General features: G+C 45.7%; 1 protein-coding gene across 6 annotated transcripts in view; it reads left to right on the top strand.

Annotated features, from left to right (window-relative positions):
- Positions 1-21,175, top strand: part of MTRF1L (mitochondrial translation release factor 1 like) — a 100,087-nt gene that overhangs the window by 76,739 nt on the left and 2,173 nt on the right. Inside the window, exons 7-8 of one of the 6 annotated variants that reach the window (XR_010983423.2) lie at positions 13,797-14,012; positions 14,300-14,584. The exons of 1 other annotated variant lie outside the window; for it this stretch is intronic. Coding sequence is in view for 4 of the 5 variants with exons in the window: in XM_068108424.2 (XP_067964525.1) it covers positions 13,797-14,009 (213 nt within the window). In the remaining variant the exon portion in view is untranslated. Of the gene's footprint in view, positions 1-13,796; positions 14,013-14,299; positions 14,694-21,175 lie in introns of those variants that run through there. 4 more of the 6 variants (XM_068108424.2, XM_068108426.2, XM_068108425.2 and 1 more) reach the window with 4 other exon arrangements.

Here is a 21,175-nt window from a genome sequence, read left to right on the forward strand (position 1 = left end):
GCTCCTTATCCGGAGCGACAGAGCCATGGGTCACGGTGTACCCCAGAAGATCTATCGTGCGTAGGGAGTATTGGCACTTATCCTCGTTCATAGTTAAGTGATACCTCTGCGCGACCTCAAGGAAGCGCTTCAGATTAGCATCATGGTGCCCTTGGTCATATCCACAAACCGTAAGATTATCGAGGTAGACGAAAACATCGGTTAAGTGCTCCCGCGCAATGAGGTCATCCATGGCCCTCTGGAAACAAGGGACCCCGTTCGTTACCCCAAAAGGCAATGGCGTAAATTGGTACAACCGCTGCCCCGACTCAAAAGCGGTATAGATACGATCCGCCCTAGAGATAGGGATCTGGTGGTACGCACTACGGAGATCGAGAGTGCTATAGACCGAATACTGGGACACCTGTTGCACCAGCGCGTCCATACCCGGAAGGGGGTAGGCATCCAGCTGTGTAAAGCGGTTAATCGTTTGGGAATAGTCGATTACCATGCGTCTGCGGTGGGCCTCGCTGCGCACCACCAAGACCTGGGCGCGCCACGGCGACCTGCTAGGTTCTATGATGCCGTCTTTCAAGAGCTGAGCCGTTTCGTCCGCAATGAATTGCATGTCTGCGCGAGAGTAGCGCCGTGATTTCACCGCGACAGGGGTACAGTCGGAGGTTAGATTGGGGAACAGCGAAAGCGGCTGGATGTCCATTTTCGCTAGGGCGCACACCGCAAGCGCGTCGTCCGCCCCCACAACAAGCGTGTCAGGCCCACCAAACTCCATTACCAGACGTCCATGCAGTTTAAGAAAATTGTGTCCTAACAGAATATCAGCACATAAAGCGGGTAAAACCATAAGGTGTACATCAGGAAAAACCCATCCCTTTAGCACGAGTTTCAATCGGCATTCCCCCTTCGTGCTGAGTCGAAGCCCCTGGGAAGCCATGAAGATCCGTCTCGTAGACCTCCAGATCCGCCATCCATGCCCGAGCACAAGTCGCTGGTCGATAAAACTATCCGTAGACCCTGTATCCACCAAGGCCCGAACACAATGGCCTTCGACCATGAGGGGAATAAGGGCTTGAGCCAGGCCAGACGAGGCTGCTGGGAGTGGGACTGAACCCCCCGAATGGGTTGGACAAGCCTCGCGGGTGGATCCTATGCCAGCAGCAGTTTTGCGGTCGTGGCCGGAGTATGCGTTGTCCATGGGGAATCCATTAATGCCATCAGAGGGCTTTCCCAAGCATTCCGGTGTTTCGCGATTCAAAATCTGACAATTCTGACGGGAAAAGGCCTCCGTAGTATTTGAAAACGCCTTTTGACACTTTTGGCAGGAAAAGGCCTCCGTAGTATTCGAGATCGCCTTTTCCGGGGTGAGGGCCACCGTTAGCTCGTGGACGACACGAGGAGAATGTTCCGCTGGGGCTTGGCGAGGCTTCAAAGCCCCTTGCGTGGCCCGGAGTTTGGTCAAGGACACGTACTTCGTGCCCGATTGAGGATGAGACTGTGGTGGCTGTCCGGTGACGCCCGCCAAGGACGTCTGAGCGCCCAGGGGCCCGCAGAGAGGGGCCCTCCCCTTCGAAGACGGGTAAGGCGCCGGGTTTCGGGCTCGGCTCACAGGCTCCGCAATGAGCCCATTCAAGGTCGCCGCGACCGCGCGACCGCGACCGCGCGATTCAATGAGCCGCGAGCCGCGTGCCGTTTTCCTGCACACTTTCGCGTAATGTCCCTTTTGCGAGCACAAATGGCATATAGCGTCTCGTGCCGGACACACGGGCCGGGCATGACGTGGCCCCCCACAGAAAAAGCATGCGGCCCCGCGTAAGGCCTTGGGTCTGGCCATAGCGGCAGCCGTCGGCGCAGTCTCAGGCTCCTCGAAATGATTCTCCAATGTTCTGAGCCAGTGCTTCAGTTGCAAGCCACCATCCGGGGCTTGCGCGTCAGCGCAGAATACGGCAACCGCCAGCGTCTTGTTGCCAGCCATGTCGGTAGATATAAATGGAATTAAGTGCAGATTCTCCAGGCTAATCCTGAGCATGCTCGTGTGATGACGGCTGATGGCCGTGAGACTACTGTCTCCGTCCGTCACCTTGCCCCTTGCGGGGTCGCCGACCTGAGTAGGGAATCGGACGGACCGACCGAACCCATCTATGAGACTATGGCCTCTCCCGACGCTCCCATCGCCGAAAGTCTACCGACTCTCCCCTCGCCGGGACTACCTGGGCCCGACGACTTGGAGTTACCCCCTTCGTCACCCGACCCTGATGGCGCCTCCGACGCCGGGGACAGGGATACGTGATGCTGTACCCGGGGAATTTCGGACGCGTGCTGGCAGAGCAATTCGCCGCCCGGCCCGATACGGTTGGGTCGACTGATGTTCCGCACCCTGTTCGTGCTGACGCTCGCTCGCTTCTAGCCGCACCGCCGTATAATTCTGACGGGGGGGGGGGGGGGGGGGGAGAATGTAGTGAAATCGTATTCGTACTGAACCCGGGGTGATGCTCGCTGCTCGTTGACACCGCTAGGGGCGTGACTATAAGACCCGCTGCTGCGGACGGTGCTCCGAGACCTCTCCTGTGACACGTTACATCTGGTAGACTCGCTAACGGTACGCCAGCATAGAATATTCAGCTTGCTTGCATTGAATGTTATGAATGGTCCCATGTGATGCCACATCGTATACTTATTGCATTTCCTGCATTACAGGATGATGTCATGATCTAAATGGAATTAAACCACAAGTTGGACTAAAGTTGTGTGGACCTGATTGGTTTTCCACAACAGACAGACATCAAGATCAGTTGGGCAAGGACACATCAAGATCAGTTGGGCAAGGACACATCAAGATCAGTTGGGCAAGGACAGACGTCAAGATCAGTTGGGCAAGGACAGACATCAAGATCAGTTGGGCAAGGACAGACATCAAGATCAGTTGGGCAAGGACAGACATCAAGATCAATTGGGCAAGGACAGACATCAAGATCAGTTGGGCATGGACAGACATCAAGATCAGTTGTGGCAAGGACAGACATCAAGATCAATTGGGCAAGGACAGACATCAAGATCAGTTGGGCAAGGACAGACATCAAGATCAGTTGGGCAAGGACAGACATCAAGATCAGTTGGGCAAGGACAGACATCAAGATCAATTGGGCAAGGACAGACATCAAGATCAGTTGGGCAAGGACAGACATCAAGATCAGTTGGGCAAGGACAGACATCAAGATCAATTGGGCAAGGACAGACATCAAGATCAGTTGGGCATGGACAGACATCAAGATCAGTTGGGCAAGGACAGACATCAAGATCAATTGGGCAAGGACAGACATCAAGATCAGTTGGGCAAGGACAGACATCAAGATCAGTTGGGCAAGGACAGACATCAAGATCAGTTGGGCAAGGACATATCACTATATGTAGCACATAATACAAAAACAAATGTATTATTTAAGATTATAAAATGATTTTGTTTTTGTAATGAATACAACCTAAAACCCTATTAGTCTTACCTATAGCTGCTTAGCATGCTGCTGTCTGCTCACCCCTGTATCTATAAACACCTCCAGATCATTCTCCTGTGTCACATGCTCCAAATCTACCCCTTGCCTCATGTAGTCCCTATTTCTATAATTTCCCCCATTCCCAGCACCTTACATTTACATGTTAAACTGCATCTGCCAATCTATTGCCCAATCTCGGCATATCTCGTCTTTCCTGAATCGGATCACCTTCCTTTCTCCTATCTACCTTACCTCGAATCTTTGTGTCATCTACAAATTTGGAAAGCCATATCTCTTAACCCCATTGTCCAAATCATTAAAAAAAACAAAACAAAAAACACCTTTAGAGGCCATTTTTCCCCGCAAAGCGGGGGTTGGCCTTTTTCGGGAACCGTGGTTGTTGTTGTTTTTCGGTCCCCTTTTTGAAGCAATGTTTTACGGCTGGATGCCCTTCCTGACGCCAACCCTTTTTGCCGCCTTTAACGACAAACAGGGAATTACCAGTGAACTGGTACTCAATTAGCCGACCTCGGAAGGATGACAGGCTGAGTCAACCCCCCTGGCGTTAATTCAGCGATCGACCGGGATTCGATCCCAGGATCCTAGGATCCTAAGCCGGCACACTAACCGCTAGCCCAACACCAGGGTTCAAATCATTGATGTAGATAATGAATAATAACGGTTCAAGAAGGGATCCGTGAGGTACCCCACTACCTACAACCTCCCAGCCCGACATCCTCAATAAACTCACAGCCTCTCTGTTTGCTATCACTAATCCAGTTAGCTACTCTACTAACCACTACACAAGCACTCCCCTTAGATCACAGCCTTGTCTGTCTGGACTCCAATCAAGTTGTAGAGACATCTCAAGGATGATCAAAGTGAATTGGATGAACCTGCGCTCAATTTGGAGTGTCATAGCAAATGGGGTTGAATACTTATTGACTCAAGACATTTCAGATTTTCATTTTTTATTATTTTGTCCAAGGGGTGTGAATACTTTCTGAAGGAACTGTATAGTCCTTTAATCTTCCTGCAATGCAAGTGAGGCAGATCAGCTTCCGCTGCTCCTGTCTGTGCAAGTAATGGGTACTGCATGATTGAAGGCTTCTGTGACTGAACCTGTTGTTATGAACGCTGTATAAACCGCAGGTGAGCCGTTTCTCACACTTTTCTTTAAAGTTGAGTGTTTGGTTGGTAACACTTGTGTCCCAGGTCATGATTAATATTTCAAAGAGCCAATATACTGCTTCTGTTGTGGAAATGTTAGCTCCATCTTCTGACATTAGTATGGATCAAACAGGCTATGATGGGACCTCTTTCGTAACATGTCGTGATGCTGGGGTTATAAGTGATACATATCCTTTCCTATAAGTCACATGACAGTGATTATGTTTTCTGCTGGCACTGAGGATACTTTTTTTTCAAAGACAGGTAAAAAATCGATTTTCAATGGATTTAACTCATTTTTATGCATCTGTGCAATTTCTTATTTTCAAACCATATCAGCTTTGATTAACTGAGCTGCAGGTTCATCATCAAAGGGATTGCATGCTCAAAACTACTTGGGACAATCTTTGTTCACTTTAATTTTCTTGTTCTTTCTTGTTATAGCTTGCTCTATTGCAGTTGTTGAATAATAATGGATGGCATGCATTCGTGCCTGAGGGCTTGCTCCGCATCCTTGTACAAAGCTTCCATGCAAGTTTTATTTATTGAAACCTTTATTTCAAATGTCTGTGGTACCGTGGACTCTTTGGAGAGCACTTCCACTCCCCCGCCACGTGTCACTGCCCCCCTACCCCCATTGTGCCGCGCATCTCTGCCCCCCTCTCCCCCCCTTGCGCCGCGCGTCTCTACCCCCCCCTCCCCCCCCCTTGTGCCGCGCATCTCTGCCCCCCTCTCCCCCCCTTGCGCCGCGCGTCTCTGCTCCCTCCCCGCTGCACGTCACTCTGAGGGAGGTGACAGAGCAGATAGGCGGGGTGTTAAACGGATATATTTAATTGCTCATTGTTGCCAGGACAGGTTTGGAGAGTAGAAAATGCAAATCCATTATTTAACAATTTTTTTTACAATTTGTACAAGGATGCGGAGCAAGCCCTCAGGCACGAATGCATGCCATCCATTATTATTCAACAACTGCAATAGAGTAACACTCCCCAAGGCAGTGTTCTGGGCCCTGTGCTTTTTCTGGTCTTCATCAATGATCTCTCTGACTCTCTTGAAAATCCTCTCTATCTCTTTGCTGACGACCCTACTCTCTGCCGCTCCATTCCTCATCCCTCAGTTCGGCAGTCTGCAGCCTCCTCACTCTCTGCAGACCTGGACAAAATCACAGAATGGGCAAACAAGTGGAACATGTCTTTCAATCCTGACGAATCTCACACTCTTACGATGTCTCTCCGAAAAGACCGACTGGACAACCCTCCCATCTACTTTCTGAATAATCCTCTCCAATAAGTTCTGTCACTCAAGCTTTTGGGTCTCACTATCTGCCATGATCTTTCCTGGGAAAACCACATTTCCAAGCTGGCCTCCAAAGCCAGTCGCCGACTGGGCATCCTCCGTCGTGCGAAGTTCTTCCTTGGCACACCTGAGCTCCTCACCACATACAAGGCTTTCATCCGCAGCTCAATGGAGTACTGCTCTCCCCTCTGGGCTGGTGCCCCTGCCTCACACCTAGCTCGTCTTGACGCTGTTGAAACCAAAGCATTCAGAATCATTGGAATCTCCCGCGATGATGCTATCTCCGAGGGCCTTTCACTTACTCACCGCAAGCAGGTTGGTGGTCTTTCCGTCTTCTACCGACTCCTCTCCGGCCTTGCTCCCCCAGCTCTCTCTGGGCTCTGTCCCCCAAATATTCCTACAGGTCACACAAGATCTGCCTGCAACCCTCTTATGGTTAAACTGCCAAAATCAAGACTCTCTGCTCACCTTCACTCCTTCATTCCTCTTTTCTCCCGCCTCTGGAACAAACTCCCTCACTCTCTTCAATCCCACTCCTCCCTCCAGGTCTTTAAAACGGCTGTTCACCACCATCTCTTATCTTCCCCAATCCAAAACCTTGATCTTTTCTACCCCCGCTAATTTCACCCCAAATCCACTTTTTGAGGTGCCGACTTCTTTCCTGGAAGTCCTTGGTGTCCTTGCGTTTTATACCTATCCTGCCCCCCCCCACCCCCCCCAGGCCCTCTCCCTCCCACACATCTCCTGATGTCCCTGCTCTCAAATGTTGTGTTTGAGTGCTTCCTCCCCTTCTCTCCCCATCTTGTCGACCGCTCCCCTTTTTATATACTTTGTTTGCTTGTTTGTTTGATTTGTTTGTTTGATAAATGTTAGGCTCTTTCACGAGCCTCGACTCTGTATACAAAAAAAAAGAAAAGAAAAAGAAGCATTCTGAGTATTGCGCTGCAATACATGTACCCTGCCGGCAGTCTGTCGTCCGGAAAACTGTTGGGGAAATTACACGTATTGCACTGTGTGAATTATATAATTACCAACTCGCGGTCTGATGTAACTAGGCTAAAAATTATCCAATTTGCACCAAATAAAGTTTATGAATGGTTGCTCAGAACCCCTACTTCTCACTAAAAGTGGAAACAGAATCTAAATTGGAGTTAAAACAAGGAATATTAACAGCTTTGACTTACCGCACTCCAAATTATAGTCCAGAAAACTGTTGGGGGAATTACCAAAGTTCAAAATGCCATAACTTTGTCAAAAATGATCGAAACGTCGTGAAGTTCGAACTTGATCTGTAACTTATCATGAGGAAACCATGTACCAAGTTTGAAATCATTAGCATTAAGGGTTTAGGAAAAAGGTCCGGAAAGCTGTTCTTTGCGTGACTGACGGACTGACTGACCGGACGGAGGGACGGCGTGCAAACCTATAGTCCCCTCCGGTGTACACCGGTAGGGGACTAATAAAGGATCCAGCGAAGAATTGGGGATCTTATAGACCTGTTAGCTTGACTTTAGTTGTGCGGAAGGTGTTGGAGACCAGATAAGGAACCATTTAAACAAACACAAACTGATTAAAGGCAGTCAGCATGGATCAAAGGGAGGTCATGTTTCCCAAACGTATTAGAATTCTATGAAGCAGTTTCTGATTGGCTGGATGAGGGAATTGCAGTGGATGTCATGTATCTAGACTTTCAGAAGGCATTTGATAATGCACCACATAGGAGGTTGTTGGCTAGGATGAGGGCTTATGGAGTGGCTGGTAGAGCAGCTAACTGGATTGGAAACTGAATTAGTGATAGGAAGCAAAGAGTGGCTGTTCGTGGGTGGATGTTGGCCCGGGAGGATGTCTGGCTGGGAGGATGTAAGTAGTGGGGTACCTCAGAATATTATTATATCAGTACTGGAAGCATTATTATTCATAATTTACATCAATGATTTGGATTGTGGGGTTAAGAGTGAAGAACCACCTTTGGAGGCCATTTTTCCCTGCAGAGCAGGGGTTGGCCTCTTTCGGGCACCGTGGGCCCCTTTTTGAAGCAATGTTTTATGGCCGGATGCCCTTCCTGCCGCAAACCCTGTTAGTCACCTCTTGCGACACACAGGGAATTACCAGTGAACTGGTACTCAATTTTGCCGACCTCGGGACGATGACAGGCTGAGTCAACCACCCTGGTGTTAATTCAGCGATCCACCGGGATTCAAACCCAGGATCCTAGGATCCCAAGCCGGCACCCTAACCGCTAAGCCAGCACCAGGCTCTGTGGGGTTAAGAGTAAGCTTTCCAAATTTGCAGATGCCACTAAGCTTGGAGGTAAGGTAGATAGAGAGCAGAGAGGGTAGTGATCAGATTCATAAAGGCTACATACATATATTTTTCATACATACATATATTTTTTCATATAGATTGGGCAAAATATTAGCAGATTAGTTTAGCATAAAGAAATGTAAGGTGTTGGAGATGGGTAGGAATAATGAAAATAAAGATTACATGATGCAAGGGGCCATCTTGGAGCATGTCACATATGAGAAGCATATGGGGGTGGTAATAGATACGGTGGGTATGCAGACAGCACAGTGCCAGGCACCTCTAGGTAAAGCAAGCAGGGTTTTAGGGTGTATTTATAGGTGAATAAATTGTAAAGAACACTGTGTAGGAATTTAGTGAGGCCTCATCTCAAATATTGTTCTGTTTTGGTCACCACAGCTGAGCAAGGAAGTAGATGCCATATATTAGGTACAGCAAAGACTACTAAATTTATTTCAGGGCTAGCTAGACTTAGCTTGGAGGAGCGGTTGAGGGAGACAGGACTTTATACAATAACAAGAATGACCGCACTGTGGTGACAACCTGCCACAAAATCCGGTAACGGGCCGATTTGGAAACGCGCATTTAAAGCACTCTTAAAAGATGAGCAGCACCATTGGGAAACACACTTAATGCACCATTAAAAGATTAACTCGACACCTCTCATCCATGTCAACCTTCCCACGGTTATATCAGATTGAGCTGATTTGTCACACGGTCACTGATTGTTTAACCCCAATATGGGGCTTGTCAAAAATTATGTCACACTATATTTTTTATGGAGGCGCGTACTGTGTGTATCAACTGGCTTAAACCTTAAACCTTACTCATCATTTTTATTCAACATTGATTACATTTTTCAGGGTCCCTCATCGTGAGTTACACTCGACCCAAACAAAGCCAATGGAAATCTGACGTAACAAACCTGGGCAGTGTATAATCGGCAGAGGCCTGATGTCTTAGGTTCACCAGACAGCCAAGATTGCAGCCATATTATTTTGTCTGGGTGCCATGGTGGATAGAGTCGAGCAACAAATATGGGTGGGGTCCGGCAGCTGTCCGACCAATGGGTGCACATTTCAAAAATCCACCCCTCTTGTAGACCGAAGAACCACAACAACAACAACAACAACAACAACAACAACAACAACCACCATGCAGAGCTCTTGTAGATCTGCAGCACGTCGCAGGTAAAAAAAAGAAAAGAGTCGGTCACGAGGAGATGTTCAAGATAATGAATGGTATTGACAAAATAAGTGCAGAAGATTATTCAGCAAAATGGACAGTGATAGGACCAGAGGCCATAGCCTGAGAGTAAAACAAGAGGAGAGTTAAGACGCGAGTAAGGTTGGGATCTTTCACCTAGACCTAGAGAGTAGTTAATGCATGGAATTGTCTCCCGGGAAAGGCAGTGGCAGCAGAAATGGTGTATGAGTTCAAATTGAATTATATAGGTACGTAGAAGCATTGGAGATAAAGGGGTATATGGATATTGGCAGGACTTGCAGGTAGTTTGAGTATCGTTGGGTGATTGTGTACATTCATGCTGAGTGTGATGTTTGTGAGGGTCTCCTGAAGGAATAGTGTGTTGTTGGCGTTGTATATTGTACAACCTATAACCACCTTCACAAACTCCCCCGCCCCAAAAAAAAACAAACCAAAAAAAAAAACCCCCCCTTTTTCTTTATTTATTACTTACAAAATCGAAGATTTTTCAAGTATATTGGTCGGTTGCGTTTGTGGTTGTCTGTCTGTCTGTTTGTCTGTCTGTTTGTTTGTCACCGGCCTACAGGTCATAATTTTCAACCGATCTTCACGAAACTTCACCAAATGGTAGAGTTGGTCAAAAGCAAGAAGCCTATTGTTTTTGGGGTCAAAAGGTCAACAGAGGCCAAAGGTCACCAACTTTGCTAAATTTCTAAAATCCTCAATTTTCATCCAATTGACTTGAAATTTGAAGAGGACTTGCATATCTGGTCACTGAATTCAACCACTAAGTATTTTTGAGGTCAACATGGGCCAAATTTTAAAATCCTCAATTTTCATCCGATTGACTTGAAAATTGAACAGCATTTGCACATTGAGTCACTAAATAGGGAAACGAACTATTTTTGAGGTCAAAAGGTCAAAGGTCAACTCAAGGTCAACCTTCCAAAATCATCATTTTTAATCTGAAAAATCATCACTTTTCTTCCTATTCACCCGAGTTTTGATCAAGATTGTCAATTTTAATCTTGATGAAATGGACAATTTGCCGTATCAATGGAATTTTTTTTTCTTGGGGAGGGGGGGGGGGGGGGGGGAGAGGCGGATTTTGCAAGTATCGTGCTCCGCATGACGTCTTCTTGTTATTGTCCCCCGTCGCACAGCGGAGCGAAAGGGGGACTATGGTTTTCCCGTGCGGGCGGGCGTGCGTGCGTGCGTGCGTGCGTGCATAAGCGAAGGACCGCATTCGAATTTGGTGTGTGGGTGCAACCCACGTCAAAATCCAAGATGGCCGCCGCCATGTATGTCTGATGCCATGTATGTCTGAACCTTGTGAGATGAATATCTTGAAAAATAAGCGAAGTACCAACTTCTAATCTGGTGTGTGGGTGTATCTAGGCATAAGGAAGAACGCTATTGAAAATTGGGTCGCCACGTCAAAATCCAAGATGGCCGCCGCCATGTATGTCTGAACCTTGAGATGAATATCTTGAAAAATAAGCGAAGTACCAACTTATAATTTGGTGTGTGGGTGTATCTCGGCATAAGGAAGAACGCTATTGAAAATTGGGTCGCCACGTCAAAATCCAAGATGGCCGCCACCATATATATGTCTGAAACTTGTGAGCGAAATATCTCGAAAAATAAGCGAAGTGCCAACTTCTAATCTGGTGTGTGGGTGTATCTCGGCACAAGGAAGAACGCTGTTTAAAATTGGGTCGCCACGTCAAAATCCAATATGGCCGCCGCCATGTATGTCTGAACCTTGTGAGATGAATATCTTGAAAAATAAGCGAAGTACCAATTTCTAATTTGGTGTGTGGGTGTATCTCGGCACAAGGAAGAACGCTGTTTAAAATTGGGTCGCCACGTCAAAATCCAATATGGCCGCCGCCATGTATGTCTGAACCTTGTGAGATGAATATCTTGAAAAATAAGCGAAGTACCAATTTCTAATTTGGTGTGTGGGTGTATCTCGGCACAAGGAAGAACGCTATTGAAAATTGGGTCGCCACTTCAAAATCCAAGATGGGTGCCTCCATGTATGTCTGAACCTTGTGAGCGAAATATCATATCATAGCATGTTTTCTGCGTCTTCCACTTTGTCAACTCACATCACTTCACCGACGGGGGACCTAGGCGTAACGCTTGTTATTATTATTATTATTATTTTTAGCACCCTCGTGACATCCCTGAGCCTACCACACTGTTCTCATCCCCACTCCCCCACACCATTCCTCCAATTAAATTAAGTCGTTTTGATTGATTGATTTAATCTGGTATTAGTGTTGCTCAGGCATGATAGGCCGAATGACCTCATCCTGCGTCTAGTTTCCTTGTTACGGTAGCTGCCACCTTCACTGGAGGCTTACATGTGGTGGGATAGTCTTTTCCTCATGTACTATTTAATTAAGTTTATTACCATTACATGGTATAGACACTGCGACATGCTCCTTGCCTACTATTAAAAGTTTAACTATTAGCACTGTCATGCTTCTGGCCATTACTGGGTTCTCGCTGGTAGCACAGTATCATGCTGCTTACATTAGGATTGTAGCTAGTAGCACTGCGTAATTATTCCTTCCATTACAGGCTTTTTGATCGTAGCACTGTGCCACAATGTTTAGAGAGTTACCACAGTTATGCAATGGCTTTGTCTCAAATTGTAGTTTTTTTTGCTTTAAGACACCATGTTTTGCACCTGTGAAATGAACACACACACACCCACACATACCCTGGCCTATGAGTAGAAAAGCAGGAAGTGCCATTGAGGGGAAGGGTGCAGCATGGGAAGTTCTCACAATAATCCTTCAAGTTATATATTGTGTGGCTGACATCTAACTCGTATTTGTGTTGATGTAACTTCTCCTATGTCTGTAGCTTTGCTCAGCCTCAGAGGTTCATTCAGCATTTTGGCAAAGATGAGCTGAGGCGTTTCCATTTTTATTCTCTGCACAAATCTTGTTAATACGCAACATCGTGTTCATCATCTTTATATCCGAGTAACAATTGCATTGTTATACTTGTTATATATTACAAGAAGCTGCTACACATTTAAAGTGCATTCGGCAAGTTCAGTCGAGTGAATTTTGCCTTTATTGTAGCGTTGTTGGGCCGTTCTCTGCTTCTACGCTTACTTTATTCTAAAGCAAGTGACAAAGTCTCCAGGTATGCATCATGCATGTGCTGGCTTGCCTCATATAAATGCAGTAGCAGTTCAAGCTATCTCATGCTGCTTCATCCTGATGTAAGGTTGGTGAATGTAGAAAGTCTTGACTTTGGTGGCCAACTGCCATCGATGTTTGAATTTAGTTTAACTGCTCTTTTTTTTTTTCTCTTTTTTTTCTATACAAGATCGAGGCTCGTGAAAGAGCGAACATTAATCACACAAAAAATCAAACCGACACATAAAACGTATAATAAGGGGAGCGGTAGACAAGATTGGGAGAGAGGGGGAAAGGACACAAGCACAACATTTGAGAGCAGGGACATCGAGAGATCTGTGGGAGGGAGAGGGCTTGGGGGGAGGTGGGAGAGGTATAAAACATATGGACACTGCAAGGACTTCCAGCAAAGAAGTTGGAATTCCAAAAAAAGTGGATCTGGGGTGAAATTAGCGGGGGTAGAAAAGATCAAGGTTTTGGATGGGAGAAGATAAGAGATGGTGGTGAACAGCTGTTTTAAAGACCTGGAGGGAGGAGTGGGATTGAAGGGAGTGGGGGAGTTTGTTCCAGAGGCGGGAGAAAAGGGGAATAAAAGAGTGAAGGTGAGCTCTACGTATGAAAATGACGTTGGTGTTATACATCGAGGCGGAATGTTTTGAGATTGTGCAATAATGTATTTTTTATGACGAGGGGCAAGCCTGTGCATGTCCATAGCTACATCAATGTGCAATGGCATTGTTTATTACACCATATATGACTTACCAGTAGAAATGTATCATTACAAGCAGCTGATACTCTAGGTCCCCCGGCCTTTTGGGTGGTAAGAGCAATAGATCTGTGTAATATGAAAGCTAAATCTTGAATGGTTTTTGAAATATCGCGTACACAGGTCAAGTTACCTAGACGGTTGCCATGGCAACGCACTTTAGCCAGTCAATGCCGTGATCTAATCAGGTTAAGATCATTTGATGAAGAATAGATATCTGCAATCTGAAAGGTAAATGTCAACAGTTTTTGAAATATCACACACACGAAAGTATATGGACAGATGATCGGAGCTCATTTTAATGTCGCCCGTCTCTGACTTTGTCAATATCGACTTTAGGCAGTCAATATTATTGTGAAACACATGTAGTTGAAACTGGTAACGGGACCAAAGTCCTTTGCACAGGTTGGCAGCCGAAGCCGCTCTGAGAAGATCCGAACGTACAACTTCCTTCAGGACCGTGTCACTGATCACCGGATCGGGTGCAGCCTCCAGGGCCTGGCCAGCTTTATGAGCGGTGATCGGCGGCTGGACGACATGATGGAAGCATTAAGACGCTTCGCCGAGTGGGAGGCTCTGCAGGAGTTGCTGGAGAAGAATCCAGTGAGTGTAAAATGACAGGTAACAACCAAACCCTGCTTGTAGGACACCGAAGTGACGTCATAAGATCACCAGCGTATGACTCATTTCATTGTTTTGACTTGGATTTTGTTATTTTGGGACTTGCTCTTTGCAGACCCAAGCAAAACAAAAAAAATGATTAACAATGTTGCAACAATGTATATTCTGGCATAAACAACATCTTTCCGTCATTGCGTTTTCCTTCTTTTTAAGTTTATCATCTGTTGAAATGGCTGCACCAAAATTGAGGAAAATTCAAAGATGTTGAAGCTTTCCATTTTCTCCAGGATGACCATCGATAATCGCATTTACAGTAATGGCAGACCTCATGCCAACTATATGTCGAATGGTTGGACCAATCTGGATGACACGCTGAGAGAGATTGCGTTGCTTTCCTTGTGAAACAGCTCAAGTGTTCACCGTGGTTGTGCTATTTTAAAGTAAAAAGGAAGGTCTTTTGACTCTTCGTTCTTGAAAGGCCACACTTCATCATTCACAAATGTTTGGTTATCTGTCCTTGCACATCCCATGTGGCATTCTACACCTCGAGCCATCAGGAAGTAATAATGATGGTAAGGATTTTAATATTGGATGTTAAATATTACTTCTCTGTTTTAATTTATTGTTTATTCAGATTGTTTTTAATTAATTAATTCAAAATTAAAGTTCTTCAAGTGTGGACTGCTATTGTTGTTTTATTTCGGTGGGTATACAGTTTGCCTTTGGGGTTATGGAACATGACCAAAATTATTAACCGAGTTGGGGCGTTCTTGCGTGGTTTTGTGGAGGCAATCAGGGCGTCTCAACCTTTACAAACACTTACATTGCCTGTGTCACGTTGACGACAAAATGTTGAAGCTGTGGACGATACCATCTACAAAACGATCTGACCTGAAGTGGCAGTGTATTTGCCAATCTTGATCACTCATGATAGTTGTTCTTCTGAGCGGACTGCCATTGTCTACAAGGTAAGCATGTACGGTCCACATCACTTCACGTGAAGTTCCCGTTTCTACGAATACACACTCCAAGACATTGCTTATTTGAGGTGAGACAACTACGAACTCGGCAGGGAAGATTACTCTACTAGTTATCATTTTTCCTCCATCCAAAAATGTTGCATCTCACTGCCCATGCCGATGTCACTTACTCAGTATAGTAATGAGGCACGAGATGATAGTTGAGCAATTCAGGCATTCAAGGTCATTGTGCTAACCAAGTGGTTACTGCCTGTTTTCACTGGTAGTTTACTTTTACTGCTTCCTTGTTAATGCCTCCTACCTCCCATCACTTGCATCTCTCCCCTCCCATAATCATCACCAGCCCATAGAAAGGAAAAAATGCATCCATTAGTATTGTCGTGTGTCTCCCCTGTAGTGAACAGAGTGTTGGATGGCCAACCGAGCTTTAACTCCGAGGCGTATACTCAACTATGGTGGTAGTGACACGCGCGGGGGATAGTGGAGGGCAGCGAGGTCCTTACCTGTACGGCCGGACACGGCGCTGGTTTTCCGAACCAAAAACAAATAAACAGACAAGAGAAGGAATTGAAAGTCAACAATTGAAGGGTTTAATAAAACAAAAAATCAATGTAATACAATTTTAACAAAACAATGACACTAAATTCCTAACTGAGGGGACCCTCCAGCAGACTCAAATACAGGCATAGGGAGAAATAAATGAAAGTAAAAATGTGGTGTGTAGCATTTGCTTGGTACTCAGCTTGGCGTCCTTTACCGTCCCGGGCCATCACCGGTCCCGCGTCCCTGCGCGGGAAAACACGTTGGCGTGAAGTCGCGTTCACTGCCTGCCGCCGACGCGAAGCGAACAGGCAAGACCTCCTCCCACGTCCTCTTCGCTCGGCTGCTCCGAGCTCCGACTGTCCCGAACTTTCCAGGTGCACACGACACGAAACGCAGCCGTCACGAGCCAACAACAAGGGGAGGAAAGAGAAGGATGCGTCCGCTCGCAATGAACGCCAGGACAAAAGAGAGTAAATGCAACTGTACGCGATGGAAGCCAGGAGCAAGAGGGTCTATAAACTGCGAGACTGCTTGTCACGAACCCAGCACAAAAGAGCGAATGCGAAATGTACTGTCTGTAATAAATGTCGGAACCAAGAGCGTATACACTGTGACCGCTTGCGAGGAAAGCCACAAACCAAGAGAGATGAGGAAGTGCGACTGCTCGCAATGGAACCCAGTGCAAGAGAGAGTGAAAATGGCAGGACTTGTCCTTTTTATCCCTGGCGCTAGAATGTTTTCTCTAACGTCACCCGCACTCCAATCAAAGAGCGCCATTGCATCAGTCTATGGCTATCAATCATTCCTTTTGGGGCAGGGCCTCACGGCCCTTCTTGGCACCTCTTGAGATGGCTCGACTCGATGGTGTTAGTGGTAGAATGTCCGGATCCGGTCGGCGATCGCTTTATTTATTTGTAGGCGCTGATCGCAGGGCTGGTGTTGTCATCAGGAACAAAGAGGAAACCATAGAGGCAACTACACACAGGGCAGCTACCCTTATACCCTAACTAATTAGCATAGCTCCACCCCTCGCATGGAGAAAAATATACACTTACGTGACATCCGAGCCTGACTTATTTACAGGAAAGTTTCTTCTTCGCGATATTCGGAGCACACTACCCTATACAATCCTACCTGGCCTAAGGTATTCCGTTGCTACCCACACAAACGTAACACAGCCCCGCCCCCTCCCCCCCTGCCCCCCCCCCCCCCGTAGCTCCTACAAGGTTCAGCCTTAACTTAATACTTACCGACTCACACTTAATTAGCCTATTAAATAAATTAGGAGGGGCTGTGGGAAGTGAGCCGTAGCTAACTTACCTGTTCGCCTTACCGTTCTACACCCTTCAAGCAACAATTCACATATTTACACCGTCGAGTTCCTCCGTCAATTCCTGGGGCGGGTAGAAAATTGGTCAACACACAAAATCTCTACCTTAGCCACAAAACCTTAATATAACCCCCCAAAAAACCATGAACATTTGTGCAAACCCTGGGTCCCTCTAAAGACCACGTCCCCCGGTGGATGCCACAATACCCAACGTTACCTGCAGAGCCATCCCAATTTTTCCAAATTTCCGCCGTCTGTCTTGGTGATACAGGTGAGTGGCATGGCTCAGTGGATCTTCCCCCATTCACTCACACAAACCCCAATACTCAGTCATACACATTTCAATAATCAAAACACTCATTCTAACTCCCCTGCAAGACCATGGGTTAGATGACATTACACACTTGTGATCCTCAATTAGGCAGTAGGGAGGTACCGTACAAGCAAGATGGTGTGGGTGCTTATAACACCCCCACCATCATAACGTACAAGCAAATGGTCAGGTGGACAATGTAAGTTTAAAATTATTATAACAATTTATTGTCTGGTGGCATGTTCAAGCCAAGCTGGTACAGGTACAGCACTAATAAAAACTCACTGAATTGCAGTCCTGCCACCAATAATTAAGTTGTTAGGTCATGTGATCACAACCAGGCATGGGGCTCAGTGTTGGGTTATGAGGGGCTGTCACCTTCCTCTCCACTTTTTTCAAGACTCCAAAAATACCCCACTCTTCCCCCCTTAAATTTTTGTGAAACTGCTACATTAGCACTGCACTCTTCCTAGAAATGATATGTAATCACTAATCAGTTATCTATACTATAAGAGAGGTGTGTGTGTGTGTGTGTGTGTGTGTGTGTGTGTGTGTGTGTGTGTGTGTGTGTGTGTGTGTGTGTGTGTGTGTGTGTGTGTGTGTGTGTGAGACCACTGAGGTTGTGGATATACTGATGTACCATCTATTGATGTGGATCCATGATCGAGGTTGTGGATCCGCCGTTTGGAGAGGTCCTGGGCGGAAAGGATCGAAACCTTGAGGAAGAACGGTACCCAGCTGATGATCCATGCAGTCGGGAAACGAGTCAATTGCTTACAGGTTAAAGTTCTTGCTTTAGGTAGAGGAACTATGTTTTGAGGTTTACAATTTAAATAAAATTGAATATGGGATGTTGTGAAATTAACATCATTTACAGAAATCCTTTAAATTATTTATATTTAAGTTTAGGAACAACCAATACTGTACAATTAATTAAATGCATTTTAAAATAAGAATTGAAAATCATGAGATAGAATTGTGAGAAACAAAAATATAAAACAAGGTGTGTGTGTGTGTGTGTGTGTGTGTGTGTGTGTGTGTGTGTGTGTGTGTGTGTGTGTGTGTGTGTGTGTGTGTGTGTGTGAGAGAGAGAGAGACACAGAATTGTGAGGAACATAAATGAAAAAATGAGGTGTGTGTGTGTGTATATATATATATATATATATATATATATATATATATATATATTGCTGCGGTTTTGAGATTTGCACATTGAGGTCAATAAATGCTAAAGGTTTGCCCCTCATAGTTAGTTCCACGAGCAACATATAGGCCCATTTGTAGTATAGTTATGTCTTAGTATGTGTAAGAATAGGCCATTTCCCCTCTTAGTACCTGCGTTGTGTAAAGACAGGAGAGTAGGCCATACATTCATTTTGCGTCCACCCTCCAATTCTACCTCTATGGGCGCAATCCATCCCGCGCCCCATTTGGCTGACCACTAGTCGAGTAACACGAGGTAGGCCTAAAAAGGTGGGGGCGGCGTTGAGGTCGGGAGCGGCAGAGGCGATGACGGTAAGAGCCACCAGCCAATCAGAGCACGAGCGGAATGGCGTGGTGAAGCACGTCTGGTGAGTTCCAGAAGGTTCGCGGGGCGGGTCTATATAAGCCGATACGAAAAGCCCTCGAAAGGACTTGAAGGACCGGCTTGCACCAGTGGCGCGAAAGGACTTGTTTGAGGACACACACACACACACACACACACAGAAAGAGAAAGAGAAACGAACGAAAGAGAAACGAACGAGAGAGAGAACACGAGAACGTGCATCACTCGCCGTTGTTGAATTTTGACCTCGCATTAGAACGTGCGCACCAGGAGATAGAAGAAGAGGCGTTGGCCGTACAAAGTACGCGGGCGCAGCCGGACGCACCGGTAACGCATATAGCGCTTTTCAGCCACGCGAGTAAGCGCGGCCATAACCGCGAGTGAATAGCAGCCAGCCGCGCCAAAGTCGGCTCCCTACCATTCGCCCAAGGTAACCGTTCCGTTCAGGCGACACGCTACGAGTTCCTGCCTTCTCCTGCATCCACCTACACGGGACGTGCCGGGGACCGGAGGAAGCTGCACGAGAGCCATCCCTGGATGCGCTGAACATCATCCTGTCATCTGCACTCCCCGTGTGTGTGTGAGACGGGCCCGTAGTCCTGGGGTATTAAGTAAGACTGTTTTTAAAGATTGCTCTGTGTCTCTGCTTCTTCTGCCATTGTATAGTGTAAATAAACCTGTGTTCTTTCTTTCCTGATTCGATCGTACCTGTGATTTCTCCATTGATTAAGCGTGGTAGGAATAAGATCGCTCCAATCGGGTTCCACCATCTATAACGGCGCGAATCACGTGTACGCAACCGCTCGGCGTATCACCAACACGTGGTTCGTGCGGGGCTTATTTCCTCGCTTCCAGGGCAGCGCTAGTACTTAGGTAACAGCGAATTTGGTCCTGAAACTCTATTTAGCGCTGTCCGGAAGGGACGTAATAGGTCCCGGGTCGCGCCAGGTTAGTAAAGACAATGGGACTAATCCCCCCTTGGTAAGGGAAGAAGGCCGGCGACAGATCCGCAACAATATATATATATGTGTGTGTGTGTGTGTGTGTGTGTATGTGTGTGTGTGTGTGTGTGTGTGTGTGTGTGTGTGTGTGTGTGTGTGTGTGTGTGTGTGTGTGTGTGTGTGTGTGTGTGTGTGTGTGTGTGTGTGTGTGTGTGTGTGTGTGTGTGTGTGGATGTATGTGTAATGTGTATGTATGTGTGTGTCTGTGAATAAGAGAGATGGAATTGTGAGGAACAGAAATGAAAAAACGAGTTGTGTCTGTGTGTCGCCATTTTTCTCAGAGATGGCTGAATGGATCTTCGTCAAACTTTCAGGGGTTTGTCAGTGAGTGCCAGGGAGTGTTTTAGAGTGTTTTTTAAATTTGTAATTTTTTTTTTTAATAGTTGAAAAAAAGGTATCTTTTTGGTGGATTTTTAAAAATCGCCGTACCTAAGACTTTGCCTTTTTCATTACCATAATGAAAGATATATACTCGTACACATACGCATAAATAAATACAAAACAATTACCAGACATTTGAACACATGTAATTAAACAAATCTGATTCAATCAAACAATTCCGGAAACGGTCGAAGTTGGTGGTAGGTCTTCTTGTTCTTCCTGAACGTCATCAAACTTAACTCAGAAACGTGATCGATGGCATTTTCACCAGCATATATTCAACGAAAAGCATTTAATTCCACTTATAAGGTGACACCAGTACTGTATTTACCACATGGAGAATGTAAAAATACCATTACAGTATTTATAGTATTTATTATTATTTACAGTATTTATTTATTATTATTTGCAGTATTTATTATTGATTATTACAGTCCAGCTTTTACCACATGGAAAAAGGTAGATTTTTGGGGGGGATTAAAAGAAATTGCTCTATAGTGCCTTAGCCTTTTTGATTAATGACATCAAACAAATCAGGTTCAATCAAACAATTCCAGAAGCGGTTGAAGTTGGTGGTAAGTCTTCTTCTTCCTGAACGTCATCAGTCATCACACTTGACTTGTAAACGTGATCAATGGTACATTGAGCAGAATATATTCAACAAAAAAGTAAAATTGATGATTTGACATTTGTGAGGGATTCTGATTTGGATGTAATTGCTTTTCCATTATATTTGCCCTCATTTCAAATACAGTCGTGGCCAAAAATATTGGCACCCTTACACTTTTTTCAAAAAATGCAGTTTCTTCCAGAAAATTGTTGAAATTAAATAATCTTTTGGTATCCACATATGTATTTCTTTGGTTTGCAATGGAACAAAACAAAAAAGCTGAAAGAATTACTAAATCTTAGCTTATTCCACACACAAATCCTAAAATGGCCTGGACAATATTTTTGGCACCTTTTAGAAGTTGTTAGAAATGATTAGATTTCGAGCAGGTGATTCTCCTTGACTTTTGAATTGAACTCACCTTTGGTGAGTTGCAGGTGCCTGCAATATAAAAATCAC

Source organism: Myxine glutinosa, chromosome 2 (genome assembly GCF_964187855.1).
Source record: "Myxine glutinosa chromosome 2, kmMyxGlut1.1, whole genome shotgun sequence".
Taxonomy (NCBI): domain Eukaryota; kingdom Metazoa; phylum Chordata; class Myxini; order Myxiniformes; family Myxinidae; genus Myxine; species Myxine glutinosa.